Source organism: Nuphar pumila, chromosome 7 (genome assembly GCF_984573655.1).
Source record: "Nuphar pumila chromosome 7, dmNupPumi1.hap1.1, whole genome shotgun sequence".
NCBI lineage: Eukaryota > Viridiplantae > Streptophyta > Magnoliopsida > Nymphaeales > Nymphaeaceae > Nuphar > Nuphar pumila.
The window spans coordinates 101035711-101050304 of NC_143255.1; the positions used below are offsets into that span (position 1 = coordinate 101035711).

General features: G+C 40.6%; 1 protein-coding gene across 2 annotated transcripts in view; it reads right to left on the reverse strand.

The window, feature by feature from the left end:
• Positions 1-5110: 5110 nt before the first annotated feature.
• The window catches only part of LOC149832659 (U-box domain-containing protein 43-like), an 86797-nt gene continuing 77313 nt past the window's right edge, over positions 5111-14594 (reverse strand). For both annotated transcript variants that reach the window (XM_090014636.1, XM_090014635.1), the window contains exon 4: positions 5111-7029. In XM_090014636.1, the coding sequence (XP_089870762.1) occupies positions 5447-7029 (1583 nt within the window). In that variant the 3' untranslated portion in view covers positions 5111-5446. The remainder of the gene's footprint in view (positions 7030-14594) is intronic.

Sequence of the window (14594 nt, forward strand, 5' to 3'; positions counted from 1 at the left end):
AAGAACAAATGACATTAAGAAAATCCACTAGAGAGAGGAGAAGGACAATTTTAGATGATTATATTATTTTTCTATAAGAACATGAGGCTGATACATGCTTAAGGGAAGATGATTCAATCAACTTTCATCAATCTGTAAAGAGTTCTAACTCTCAAAAGTGGATAGATGACATGCATGAGAAGATTAAATTCATGAAGGACAATGACGTGTGGGATCTTGTCCCATTACCTGAAGGTATAAAACCCATTGGTTGTAAATGGATATTTAAAACCAAGAGAGATTCAATGGGTAATGTGGAAAGATATAAGGTATGTCTTGTTGCAAAAGGGTTTACCCAAAGTGTAGCTAGGCATTGACTATACAGAGATTTTCTCACCGGTTTCTACGAAAAACTCTTTCAGAATTATGACGGCACTTGTGGCTCATTATGATTTGGAGTTGTATCATACGGATATAAAGACTACATTCTTTAATGGTCACATTGATGAGACAATATATATGGTGCAATAAGAATATTTTGTCTCAGTCAATGCAAACGAAATGGTTTGCAAATTAAATAAATCCATCTATATACTTAAGAAGGCTTCTCGTCAATGGTATTATAAATTTTATCAAGTTGTCCTCTCATTTGATTTTGAGATGAATGTAGTTGATGAATGCATATACCATAAGTTCAATGGGAATAAATATATTTTTCTAGTTTTATATATCGATGACATATTATTTGCTAGTAATGATATAGGCATATTGCATGAAACTAAGAGATTTCTGATAAAGAAATTTAAAATGAAAGATCTTGGTGACACCTCTTTTGTATTAGGGATCCAGATACGTCGAGACCGTTCTCAAAGTATTTTTGGGTTGTCGCAAAAAAGCTATATCGAAAGAATTTTGGATATATTTGGCATGAAGGATTGTAAGCTAGGTGACACCCCTGTTGCTAAGGGAGACAAGTTTAGTATCACTCAGTGCCCCAAAAATCAGTTTGAAGTTCAAGATATGGAAAGATTCTCTATGCAACTGTTGTGGGAAGTCTTATGTATGCTCAAGTGTGTACACGTCCGGACATAGCATATATTGTTGAGATGTTAGGCAGATATCTTAGTAATCCAGATATTGATCATTGAAAAGCAGCCAAACAGGTTATGCAGTACTTACAAAGAACAAAAGGTTACATGCTCACATACAGGAAGTCAGATCAGTTGGAGATCATTGGGTATTCTAATTCCGACTTTGTTAGATACCAAGACAATCGTAGATCCATGTCAGGTTATGTTTTTCTGTTGGTCAAGAGAGTTATTTCTTGAAAGAGTGCCAAGCATATACTCATTGCTTCTTTTACTATGACAGCAAAGTTCATAGCCTATTATGAGGCATCCAATCATGGAATATGGTTACGTAACTTTGTTAAAAGACTGCAAATTTTGGATAATGTTGAAAGATCGCTAAAGTTATTTTGTGATAATAATTCAGTAGTACTATATTCCAATAAAAACAGGAGCTCGACGAAGTCAAATCATATTAACATTAAGTTTCTTGTTATTAAAGAAAGAGTGTTGAATAGTCAGATATCAATATAACATATTGGCACAAACTCCATGATTGAGGATCCGCTTACCAAAGGTTTGCCGCCCAAGATCTTTCACGAGCATACTACTCGAATGGTTGTTATATCATTTAATGATATGTTGGTTTAGTGGAAGTATGTATTTAGACGTTCTATGATATAATAAAGTTTTTTTTACCACTTCAGTATAAAGTTTAGGTTTCGGTTTCATTCTATACTCATTTGTCATGATCTCACTAAAGATTAAGGTAGGATCAATTGAAAATAGGCATGTTTGGATCACATCACATATAATTTTTATGTTTCACATCCATACTTGATCTATGTTATTTGGTTATGTCAATATATGTGGTCATTGATGGGTCCAATTATGATATTTGTAATGAAGACTACTTTAGTTCTATTTTGACATGATCAATGGACCAGATTGTTACATATATCAATTGATAAGACAATGTTTTTTGAGTTCATAAGATTGTAATATGTGATTATAAGGTAACATATGTAGCTCAAGTGAGAGATTGTTAGAAAAATCATGTGGACCTACATATGCTCAATCACACATTATACGTTGTCTAAGGTTAAGACCTGTATTATATGATCTCATATGATTGAGCCATATGATATCTCATATAGTATGATCTTATTATGTGTAGAGACCTCTATGGTCCCCAAATCATATATAGTGATTATTCTCTTTTGGCTCCCCCATCATCATCAAGAGAAAATGTCTCTCTCATTAGGTCTAGAGAAAAGGCAAAGCCATGTATAAAGGTTTTGGAAGATCATACCCGTGACAGATCTATCGGAGCACCAATGAATTTAGGTACGCTTTCGCATCAAGTTTAGATTATGTTCTTTTCAACGATTTAGCACTAACAAATTAACGATCTATTTTAGTTTTTCGGTGGATTCAAAATTCAACATTTATCACTATTGCTCTTTGGGACACAAACATACTGAACTTGATTTCAAATGAAAGACACCCATAGAGTTCAGCAGATTGGACAACCATGGTGACAATCTGGTAAGAACCATCCATCGTGTGCAACCACCAAACATGGCTACAACTTGAACCCACAACCATCAGAAGTGACAGACTGTTGGTCTAAAGTATCAGTTATGCCGGCATTACTTTTCTTATTTTTGGTGAAGAACTTAATTATATCCTTGTTCCCAACACCAAAAGACTATAAAAGACTACGGTCAAGCTAGAATCTCTCCGGAAGAAAATAAGGTGCCAGATATGGTTGCTCACTTCATTGTTGAGCCTTCCTTGAAGATGGATAACTCAATTCTCAAAGTTGTTGAGTACTGATTTGGTCATAGGGTTCAGGAATTGTATGGTCAAATGTGGGGTGTTGCATGATGAGTGCTGAGATTTTGATGCAGGGCCCTTTCTTTTTTGTTTGAATTGGTAAGCTGGAGACAACAACCTTGAGGTAATTGAACTTAGGCCCTGTTCGAAAACTCGGCTTCGGTGGCAGCTAAGGATGCAAATACAGAATCCATAGTTCTCATGGTTTTGGTAAATCCATCTGAATGTTTGCGGCCATTGGTATAACTATTATGGGGATTTACCACTTCCAACCAGTTGTATGTTTGAAATGCCACTTTAATGCTTCATTTACAATGTTGGAAGGGTATCGGAAGAGTAACTGGAGCAGTCGGAAGTTCTGTTGGCGTAGGAACCAGGGTGATAGTTGGCAATTACCACCTCATTAAGGTGGTAGATGAAATGAGGAACTGGAAGTGGCAAATGACACCCCAGTCCCTTTTTTTCCATCCTTCCCAAACAGTCGTGGTCCTGGGTATTCCCCAGATCCACTCCGGCGTCCTCCAATTCCAAGTTTCCAAACAGGGCCTTAGATCCCTCGGTTATGAGTGTGACCTTACCATCCATTTATCTCATTTGATCCCGTAATGCAGGCCTATGAACGACTAGGATACTTGGGAATGATCTTAAATAAGGGTGTCAATGGTTCAGGTATGACTTGATCCCAGTCCATAAGGATCGAGTAGGGTTATCGTTTGGTAACAAAGAAAAGGGCCTGAGTATCTATCTGGGTCGCATGTGTGTGGTTCAATTAAAATATCAAGTTGGGTATGGTTTATAAAATTTCACCAGACTTGGGTCCGTCCCAAATCCCCATTAAGATCCTTTTTTGAGTAAAATGTATAAAAAATCAGTAATTTATCGTGCTCTGTTTGTATTACCCTTGTAGGACCCAGGTATGGTTTTACTTTTGGTAGGTCCAGTCGGGGCGGATACTAACACCTCAGAGTTGGATCTGATCGGTGAAGGTTCAACCCATTGACACCCCTAATCTTAAGCTTTTGAAGCTCATGTAAACACGTCAGTTTGAACATACCACAGACATCTGTAACACTCAGAGCCATGCTTTATGCAAGAAGGGAGGGTGCACATCAGTCCCGATAGCTTCTTCAAACCTTAATGCATGAACCTATATGTTTCTTTGACTCTTCTAATACTTTATGAGACTTGCTTTGGAAACATGAAAAGCCTGTTTTTCTAAATGCCAAAATGAACTTTCTTGGTATTAAAAGTTTCTTTTTTATTTTAAAAGAATGATATTATTTTAATAAATTTTAATTATAAAATCTACTTTATATTGAATATTTTGATAAAAAAAAAAGAGTTAAAATTCATTTTAGGTGAAAAGCGCCTGTTTTAACAATGTTCATGTAGGAAGCTTCTTAAACACTTCATGCTTCATGCACCCAGCCATTAACTTCAAATGTTTTGGCGTTCAATTTCTTTGACAAGAAGAGAGATTCAAATTCACGGAGAAGATGGATGGTGAAAGATGGATCTCCAAATAAGGAAAGTTACAACCATCTGATTTATGCGTTCTCAAGAAGTGGAACTACTGGGAGAGTTTGATATTTTAACAAAAATGGTAGAAAGACGATAATAACATGGCTCACTGATGGCTTTTATCAACATATCATGCCCAGAGAGAGATCAGGTCATATTATAGGTAACAGATAATGGGTTATGTTAGATCTTCACTGCACCCCATCTGGAAGCCGTACGTCCAAACTAAGAAATGTGAGGGCCCATGCACATTTTCATCAAGTGATATGTCTGATGGGGATTGAGTATAACCAAGATGTAAACAATATAACCTCATCTACCCACGACAGTGGGGGTGCTAATAAATGATTTTGGCCACGCCAAGGGAAACACCCCCCCCCCCCCCCCCCCCCTCACCGGCCGCACATTAAGGGACCTCTGGTTAGTAAAACCCTTGAGGTCCCCCTGCCAATTTTTATCACCTCACAGCTGATTGAAACTCAAAAGCTTGGATTTGAGCCTTCACAAAACTTCATCAAATGCCATGCCATCAAACGTGAGAACCAAGATTTACAACATAATTTATCTGAATAAGAATTACAAATAATTTCACACACACACAGGGGATATATATATATATATATATATATATATATATATATATATATATATATATAGAGAGAGAGAGAGAGAGAGAGAGAGAGAGAGAGAGAGAGAGAGAGAGAATCCTAGAAAATGGGCAAGGATATACTTCAGTGCTTGGAGGATTGCAGTGAAAGACCAAAGACAGACATCATGCACCAACAACGTAGCAGAGCAGGGTTAGAGAAGAACAGCCCCTGAAGAAAATGAAGCTCAGAGCTTCAGCTTTCCTCAACCCATCAAATATCAAAAACCATGGCCTTCAATAGACAGATAATCAGCTTTCTGCAACCCATCAAGTATCAAGAGCTATAAAAAAACATGGCCTTCAATAGACAAAGATAATCAGCTTTCTGCAACCCCATCAAGTATCAAGAGCTATGGCCTTCAAGAGACAAATAATCAATCACACCATAATGCTACTGAGTTTTCGGAAACACGCCGGAGAAGTTGGGGATCCTGTCAATATGCTTCAGTGCTCTCTCGGCAATTTCCCGCATCCGGAAGTCCCCATATTTGAACGCATCCACTAGGGACGTGGTCAGATTAGGATCCCCAGCCACATCATTGACAATCACTTCGAACCTCAGAAGCCTCTCTACCGCAAAAACAGCAAGCTGTCTCAGCCCCTCAGTTCTGTTCTCATGCAAGATGCCAAAAATTGGGTTGACAGCCTCTGATTCACATAAGACATGCATTCCCTGCTCAATATCCACAGTATCATCTAACAGTGTGCAAAGTGCTCCCAGTGATGCCTCCACTACCTTCTCATTTTGGTGGTCCAAGCATGAGACCAACTTGGAGACACAGTTCCGCCCTTCAAGAAGACAGAAGCTCTCCTTCAAAGAACAGATGCCACAGTGAAGCCGACAGAGACCTGTTACAGTTGGTTGCTTCGGGAAACAACCAAAAATTGAAGCACATAAGCCAGGATTAGGCACCTCCGGTTGTCTACTCAATCTTTTTGACTCCAAGGAAAGGTTCTTCAGCGCTGTGGCTGATGCCCTCTGCACCTCATTGAGCCCACTGGGTTGAAGTAAGTCTGTGAACAAACCTGCAAGATTATGCTCCTGTGCTAACCTCACTGCATCTTGTTCTTCTCGCAGCATGTAAGTGACCCTTGCAAGAACACACGCAAGACCTTCTGTATATGGTGTGACAAAGCGACCACCCCGTATCTCACCCTTCTGAATTCTTATTAACTGGCTAATAACAGTATCGAAAGCACTTTCGTCCAGTAATCTCCTAGTGAGATTGGAGTCCTCAGAGGGAAGATAAGCCAACAGGCCAATTGCAGCTGCTTGCTCTTCTGTTATCCCATTAATATCAAGAGAAATTACATTGAGTAGGCTGCTCAGCTGTCCGGCTGTGGCCCTAAGGCTATCAGCAAGGTCCTGACCCATGTGAGGAGACAGGTGGTGGAGAAGCTTTAAGGATGCAACTCGTAGTTCCCTTTGTGGAGCTTCAATGAACTGGATAAGGCTGATTGTGGCACCAGAGCTCTTGATGGCCGAGACCACATTCTGAACGGTTACAGAAGAACCAGTCAGCCCAACAAGCACCTGAAGAAGCTTGGTCTCTATAGCAGGCCCAGTGTTACTGATAAGATGGAGAAGGTTGTGGACTATGTCTTCCGACACAAGAGTCTGGCCATCAGGTCCAAGAGGGATACAATCAAAGTCAACCCCTGAGCTCACAATGTTGGCAAGAATGGTTGCTGAGACCTCTTTCAGCTTCATCGGTAGCTGGTGGAAACCAACAGTGAACAGATCTCTCACAAGGGGAGGGAGGATCCCAGCGTCGATGAGAACCTTGGCACTGGTCTCACATGATGATACCTGGTTAAGTGCCTTCAAAGCAGATTCTCTAGCCTGAGTACTGCCACTTCGCATGATGTCAACAAGTGCTCCTCCCACAGTTTTGGCAACAAGTACCTTAACATCATTTGTTAAAGCCAACTCGCTCAGATACGCAGCCATAGCATTCTTGGTTTCTGGTGACCCTGAAAATTTTCAAAGCAAATGTTCGAACGATGCAGTGAGGTTATAATAACGTACACTGATAATGTAATTTGTATATTCATTATTAAATGAGAGAATATGCAGTAAAAGATATAACTAAAAACAATTAAAGAAAATATAAAAACTTAGATACATTCGTTATTAGGTCGTCAAATTCTGTAACAACCAATTCATGATTAGAACCAAAAACAAGGTGCATTGTCAAAGCAAGCTATTTGCCTACAGATGATTGACAAACATGTGCACCAACAAGGTACTATCAGCTAACTTGGACGAGATCGAACCTATTATGAATATCAGATATCAACTTATCCATTGAATAAAAACAATGTATGAAAGGTTTTAGACTTCAAATACCGAAAAAGGGACATATCATATAGCTCTGACATGGTCTGTTAATCTTTTTTTCTGATGCAAGATGGCAACATTCGTATCATATGACAAAATCCTATTTTGATAGCACTGGTTACAAATCCAGATTGATGGCTGATCACTGGCCCTTGGCAACCAACCAATCAAATATCTTAGAGAACTCGGAGCATCTTCCTGGAGGCTTCTGATCGGGAAGGGGATGGAATTAGAAGTTACAATCAAGAATTTTCCACTGAATCCTAGGTTTCAATGTGTGGAATCCTAAGACTGAACAATCTGAGCAGGGAGCAAAGTAGACCAACTCTACATCCCTACATGTTTTGAATTGGGATTGTGGCTCTACTACAATTCATGGATATATGCTGATAAAGCAATAATTTAACCAGAAACATAGGAAAAGATTCACTATAAGTTTGAAGCTGGTACAAATTTCGTGGGTATTCTCCATATTTACAGCATTATTGCAAGCACACAGGAATATTCACATATACAAAGAACCCATTGTATACCACAACTCTTTTCCTGGCAACTTCTTATTGTACCATTAACAGGTATGGATGAGCCACTCTTGAACAACAATAGTGATAAATGCTTGATGGAGGAGATGATTAATATCCAAGCGACTGCCAGTTTCCAATCTAGAGTCTAGACACCAACTCTGAGTCAACAGTCACAATCACACTTTTCTGATGCAAATGATAGTCATTTCAGATGAACCCGATGTCAGAAATTCTGTTATGGAGAAATCATTGGCAAGGGAATATCTCAGGAAATTTTGGAAAGATTGTTTTTTCTTGGGTAAATCTTGGGAAAATCTCAGCAAATTAAAAACTATATCCAATTTTAAATAAATCATAACAACAACAACAACTACGCCTTCATCCCAAAACAATTGGGGTCGGCGATATGAACCAACAAAGAAAATCATTCTGGGTCTTCCACATGAATCCTTCTCCTCCATTCATTTCTATCTGATGCCATGTCCTCGGTGAGGTTCAAAGCATTCATATCCTTTCCTATCACCTCCATCCATGTCATTCTAGGCCTACCCCGACCTCTTTTAACTAATATATTTTTCCATTTCTCCATCCTTCTAACTGGAGCATCATTAGGCCTTCGTCGAATATGTCCAAACCACCGTAAACGATTCTCTCTCATCTTATTTTCAATGGATGCAACGCCTACCTTCTTACGTATCTCCTCGTTCTGAATCTTATCTTTTATTGTATTTCCACACATCCATCTCAGCTACACTCATTTTTTAAATATGATGTCTCTTGACAGCCCAACATTCCGTACTATATATCATAAATAAGATTATAACATAATATCAAAAATTATAATATGCAAGAAAATAAAAATAAAATTCTCATTCTAAATAATAAATATTATTAGTACGGGATTGGTCAAATAGAGTCAAACATCTAATTCTTTTTTTTAAGAGGAAAGAAACATCTAGTTTATTTAAAAAATGGGTAGTACCAAATGTCATTATGTTTTTTTTGAGAGAAAAAATAATGAATGGATTCAGATAAAGGGGTATACAACAGACAGACAGGCTTGATGAGATATCAAAACCAATATAGCTAATAAATAGTGGGTCCCAAACAAAGCAAGTCGAAACCCAACATGAATAATGCCACGAATATTTTCAGACATAAAATTAAGATTAAACCAAAAAGAAAAAAGAACCGATTGGTATCAGACCCGTAGGACAACTAGAAGATCCCTCTCTCCTTCCCAATCCAGTCAATCTGTTGCCCATGCCACTTGGAGTGTGCTCTATCAAAAACCTCTCACTTCAAGAGTAAGTGTGGCATGTAAGGAAATAAGAACATCCAACAATGTTCTTCAAATCACCAAAGTGGATACACAAAAGAGTTACAATAAAATCAACAAAAACACCAAGATGAACACACAAACAACCATAAATAGGCTCACACACAAAACCCACTCAATGGGCACACAAAACACTAACAAATAAAAAATATTGTTTTAGTCAAATGGAATCCATGCAAGAAACATTACATTAGTGAGGGGTCTTCACCCCTTTATATACACATTCCAAAGAGCCTCCAAGGAGACATTGGGAGAGGCCCAACGACTCTGAATAGAGCCATTGGACACTCTCAACATCCCTTAAGTTTGACTAGTCAACCTTTGTTGACTAGCTGGAATCAAACCAAAAAGAAAAAAAGGGTAAAAACCTAAAGTTACCTAGTTACTTTATATATATATATTATAACAATCCCCCTCAAACTTACAGTTAGATAACCAAAAGTTTGTCCAAAAAGTGAAATCTACGAGCAACGAGAGGTTTAGTTAAGAAATCCGTCAACTGATATTCATAAGTAACATATGAAAAATCAATAGTGCCATGTAGATACTCCCCTCGAACATAGTGAGTCCATTCTGATTGCTAGCAATGTAGATGGACCTTTCGTTGTTACAATATATTCTAGATGCTCCTTTAATTTGGACTCTCATGTCAACGAGCAATCTTCTTAGTCAAACCACTTCTATAGTGGTTGTAGCCATGACTCTGTATTGTTCTTCAGTTGAAGAAAGATGTTGCTTCTTACATCTCCATAAAATCAACGAGTCACCTAAAAACACACAAAAACCCGTTGTTGAGTGTCAGTTGTTGGGATCACCTTCTCAATCAGCATTAGTATAAGCAATTAAATCTAATAATGAAGAAGTAGACAAGAAAAGTCTTCGAAAAACAAAAGTTTTAATATATCTAATAATGCGCAAAATTGCTCTCATAAGAGCAGTGGTGAGAGCGTGTTAAAACTGGCTTGTTATGTGAACTGCATGCGCAATGCTAGGTCTCGTAATTGAGAGATATGACAGTGCCCCGACAAGTTGTTTGTATGGTGGTGCATTTTTAAGTGATTCCCCATCATCAATCTTAATTTTGACATTTACGACTTCGGAAGTGTCAACCTCCTTATCATCTAAAATACCAGACTTGGCAATAATATCCAACAAATTTAGATTGAGTCAGCAAGTAACCTCTAGAAGAATAAACAACTTTTATACCAAGAAAATACTTTAAAAACCTCAAACCAGTTATTTCAAAATGTGTTTTGAGAAATCTTTTAATGTTTTCAACTCACTGTTTTGAAAGTTTTGAGATCTGGTATAGCATCTACAGGACACACACACACACACACACAGAGAGAGAGAGAGAGAGCACAATGGCTGGGGCGGCAATAAGAATGCACGACCTCCAAGCCCTAATCAATATATAAATAAATCAACAGTTATACAACTATCCTTGTAATATCAGAGATATTACAAGGACGCCATTAATGAGAAATATACAGCATGTGTTATATTAACATACCATGCGTATGGATCTGGATCCAGATCCATACGCAAGCTATATTTTAACACCCTCCCTCAAGTTGTACGTGATTTTGGATCATGTACAACTTGCTCTTCAATAGCCAAAATTGACGTCCTGTTAACCCCTTGGTAAACAAGTCTGCCACTTGATCTTCTGTTCGAACATAATGTAATTCTATCTCCTTCATCTCGACTTTCTGCCGTATGAAATGTTGATCAATCTCAATGTGCTTCGTTCTGCTATGCTGGATAGGATTACATGCAATGTTTATTGTGCTTTGATTGTCACATAGAAGAAAAGATTGAATAATTGTCTCCCCAAGATCACTCAATAAGTGTCTAATCCATGTGGCTTCTGCCATGCCTGCAGCCATCGATCTGTATTCAGCCTCTGTACTCGATCGTGCCACTGCCTTTTGTTTTCTGCTGCTCCAGGATACTAAATTGTGTCCAATATAAACACAATATCCAGAGACAGATCGTCTCTCATCTGGATCCCCTGCCCAATCTGCGTCTGTATAAGTGATGAGTTCATGTCCTTTATCCAGATTATCGTTCTTGCGATAAACAAGTCCGTCTCCTATAGTTCCTTTTAAATAGCGTAGAATGTGCTTCACAGCTTCCATATGACCCTCCGTTGGAGCATGCATAAACTGGGATACCTGATTGACAGCATAAACTATATCAGGTCTGGTAAAGGTCAAGTACTGTAACATTCCCACGAGACTTCTATACATTGTAGGGTTGACACAAAGATGACCATCTTCAGAGCTCAGCCTTTGATGTAATACACTAGGAGTACTGACTGGTTTGCAATTCGTCATGCCGGCTCTTTCCAGAAGGTCAAGAGTGTACTTGTGTTGCATGAGTGTCAATGTGTCTTGTTGTCTGTCAACTTCCACACCAAGAAAGTACCTCAACTCCCCTAAATCTTTCATCTTGAAAGTTTTCATTAAAAACTGCTTCACGTCTTGCACATGATTATCTGAACTCCCAGTGATCACAATGTCATCAACATATATAAGAAGAAGTATAACAATGTCTGCCTTTTGGTAAATAAAAAGTGAGTGATCCAGAGAGCATCTTCTAAAACCATAACTCTGAATTTGCATAGAGAAACTTTCAAACCAGGAACGAGACGCCTGTTTCAACCCATATAGAGATTTCCTTAGTTTGCACACCCAGGCAGTAGGATCCTTCTCGGCATAACCAGGAGGTTGCTCCATATACACTTCTTCCTTTAAAATTTCATGCAAAAATGCATTTTTAACATCCATCTGGCTAAGGCTCCAACCTCGATCGACTGCTAGGGATATGATGACACGAATAGTACCCATTTTGACTACCGGACTAAAAGTTTCATCGTAGTCTTCACCATATTGTTGTGTGAATCCTCGAGCAACAAGTCGCGCCTTATATCTGTCAATACTTCCTTCAGGCTTATACTTTGTTTTATAAACCCATTTGGAGCCAACTACATTCTTTCCTTCTGGCCGAGGGACTATTTCCCAAGTCTGGCATTCATGAAGAGCTTCCATTTCTTCATTCATAGCTTCAGTCCAATGACGGGATTGAAGAGCTTGATTAAAACAAGTGGGTTCATCCTGTTTTGTGAGCTGAGACATAAACAACTGGAAATCAAGGGAGAAGGTCTCATAACTCACCCATCGTTGAATAGGATGCTTAATGCGTGACGGCCTTTGAGCCGAATCATTGGCCATGCTTTCCACATTCCTCGGCTCAGTATTTTTGTCCCGTCTAGTATATATCTGTCCAGAGAAGCGTTCTACTGGGGGTGGCTGAGCTGGAGACTCAATTGGAGATAATTCAACATGCATCTGTGAGTCATTCAATTCCCTACTCAAGCTGAAGGGAGGACAATTTGTCTGACATGTTTCTCTGGTATTAGCAAAAAGATCTGCGCTCATCCATGGATCATATACTTCTAATTCTCGAGATGGCAACGCTGCAGAGTCATTAACCTGAAAATTTCGTTCGTCAAAAACAACATTTCTAGAGGTCCTAATACGTTTTGTAGTAGGGTCATAGCATTGATAACCTTTGTATTCATCTGCATACCCAACAAATCTGCACTTGACAGCCTTGTCCTGAAACTTATTTCGCAGAGATGAATCAACATGTACATAACATACACAACCAAAAACACGCAGCTCATCGTAAGAGGGATGTTGCCCGAATAAAGTATAATAGGGAGATTTCCGATCCAAAAGTGCCATAGGAAGACGATTTATGATATGAACAGATGTGTGAAAAACTTCTGTCCAGAGACTAACGGGCACATTGCTATCATGTAACATGCTCATCGCGCTCTCGACATATGCCTATGTTTCCTCTCTGCAACCCCATTTTGTTGAGGAGTATGAGGGCAAGAAACCTGTCGACTTATTCCTTTATCCCGAAGAAAGGCAATAAACTCGTTCAATGAATACTCTCCTCCACCATCACATTGTAAATGCACAATATCACAGGCAAACTTTGTTTTGACCATCGAATGGAATTCCCGAAATATTTGAAAAACTTCATGCTTGTGTTTTAAGAAATATATCCAAGTATAACGGGAATAGGAATCAATAAAGATAACATAGTAACGACTGCCAGAAAGAGAGGGAATAGGTGTGGGTCCCCAAACATCAGAACAAATAATCTCAAATGGCTTTGAAGCTCTTTTATTTATAATATGAAAAGGAAGAACATGACTTTTGCAGAGTTCGCATGAAGAATTGTAAAAACCACAACAAAAAAAAAAATTTGTTTTGGACCCGGGCCGGGTCGGGTCCGGACCCGACCCGGACCCATTTTCTTTAGGGTTTTAAGTAACCCGACGCAGGATCCCGAGCGCCGCACCCCCCCCCCCCCCCCCCACTTCTCCCCCTTCGTTTTCGGGTAGATTGGGGAAACCCACCGAGGTTTTCCCTTTCATCGCACCCCCCGAGCTCTTTAAGAGCATTGCAGGAGGGCGAGGGGAGGCACACCTCCCCTCTCGAGCTTCCTCCCCCTCGCACCGGTCTCCTTCCCTGCTGCGCCCGCCGCCGACGCCGACCACCACTCCCAGGTACGCCGTTCTTCCATTTTCTCCTCCCTCTTTTCTTCCTCACCCCCCTCCCTGTCACCTCGCCGAGAGGCCGGCAGGCGGCTCACAGCCACTGCCGCGGCCTCCCACCGCCTCCCTGTGCCATCGGGGCCCCGACAGGTGGCCTACGCGGCCCCTGTCGTCCCCTTCTCTCGCTGGGGTTCGCCGGAGGGCCGACAGGGGACCTGAGGCCCATGCGACACCCCCTTCTTTTTTTGTTTTTGCTGCCACCTTGTGGCCTTCGGCAGGGACGGTCCCCCCTGCCGTCCAGTGTTGTCGGCAGGGGCTCAGCCCCTGCCACTTCTTGCTGTCGGCAGGGGCTCAGCCCCTGCCACTGTGTGTTGTTGGCAGGGGCTCAGCCCCTGCCACTTCTTGCTGTCGGCAGGGGTTCGTCCTGTGCTTTTGGCAGGGGCTGGCCCCCCTACCATCTCATTGCTGTCGGCAGGGGCTCAGCCCCTGCCACTGTGTGCTGTTGGCAGGGGCTCAGCCCCTGCCACTTCTTGCTGTCGGCAGGGGTTGGCCCCTGCCGTCCTGTGCTTTTGGCAGGGGCTGCCCCCCCTGCCATCTCATTGTTGTCGGCAGGGGCTCAGCCCCTGCCACTGTGTGCTGTCGGCAGGGGCTCAACCCCTGCCACTGTGTGTTGTTGGCAGGGGCTCAGCCCCTGCCACTTCTTGCTGTCGGCAGGGGTTGGCCCCTGCCGTCCTGTGCTTTTGGCTGGGGCTGGCCCCC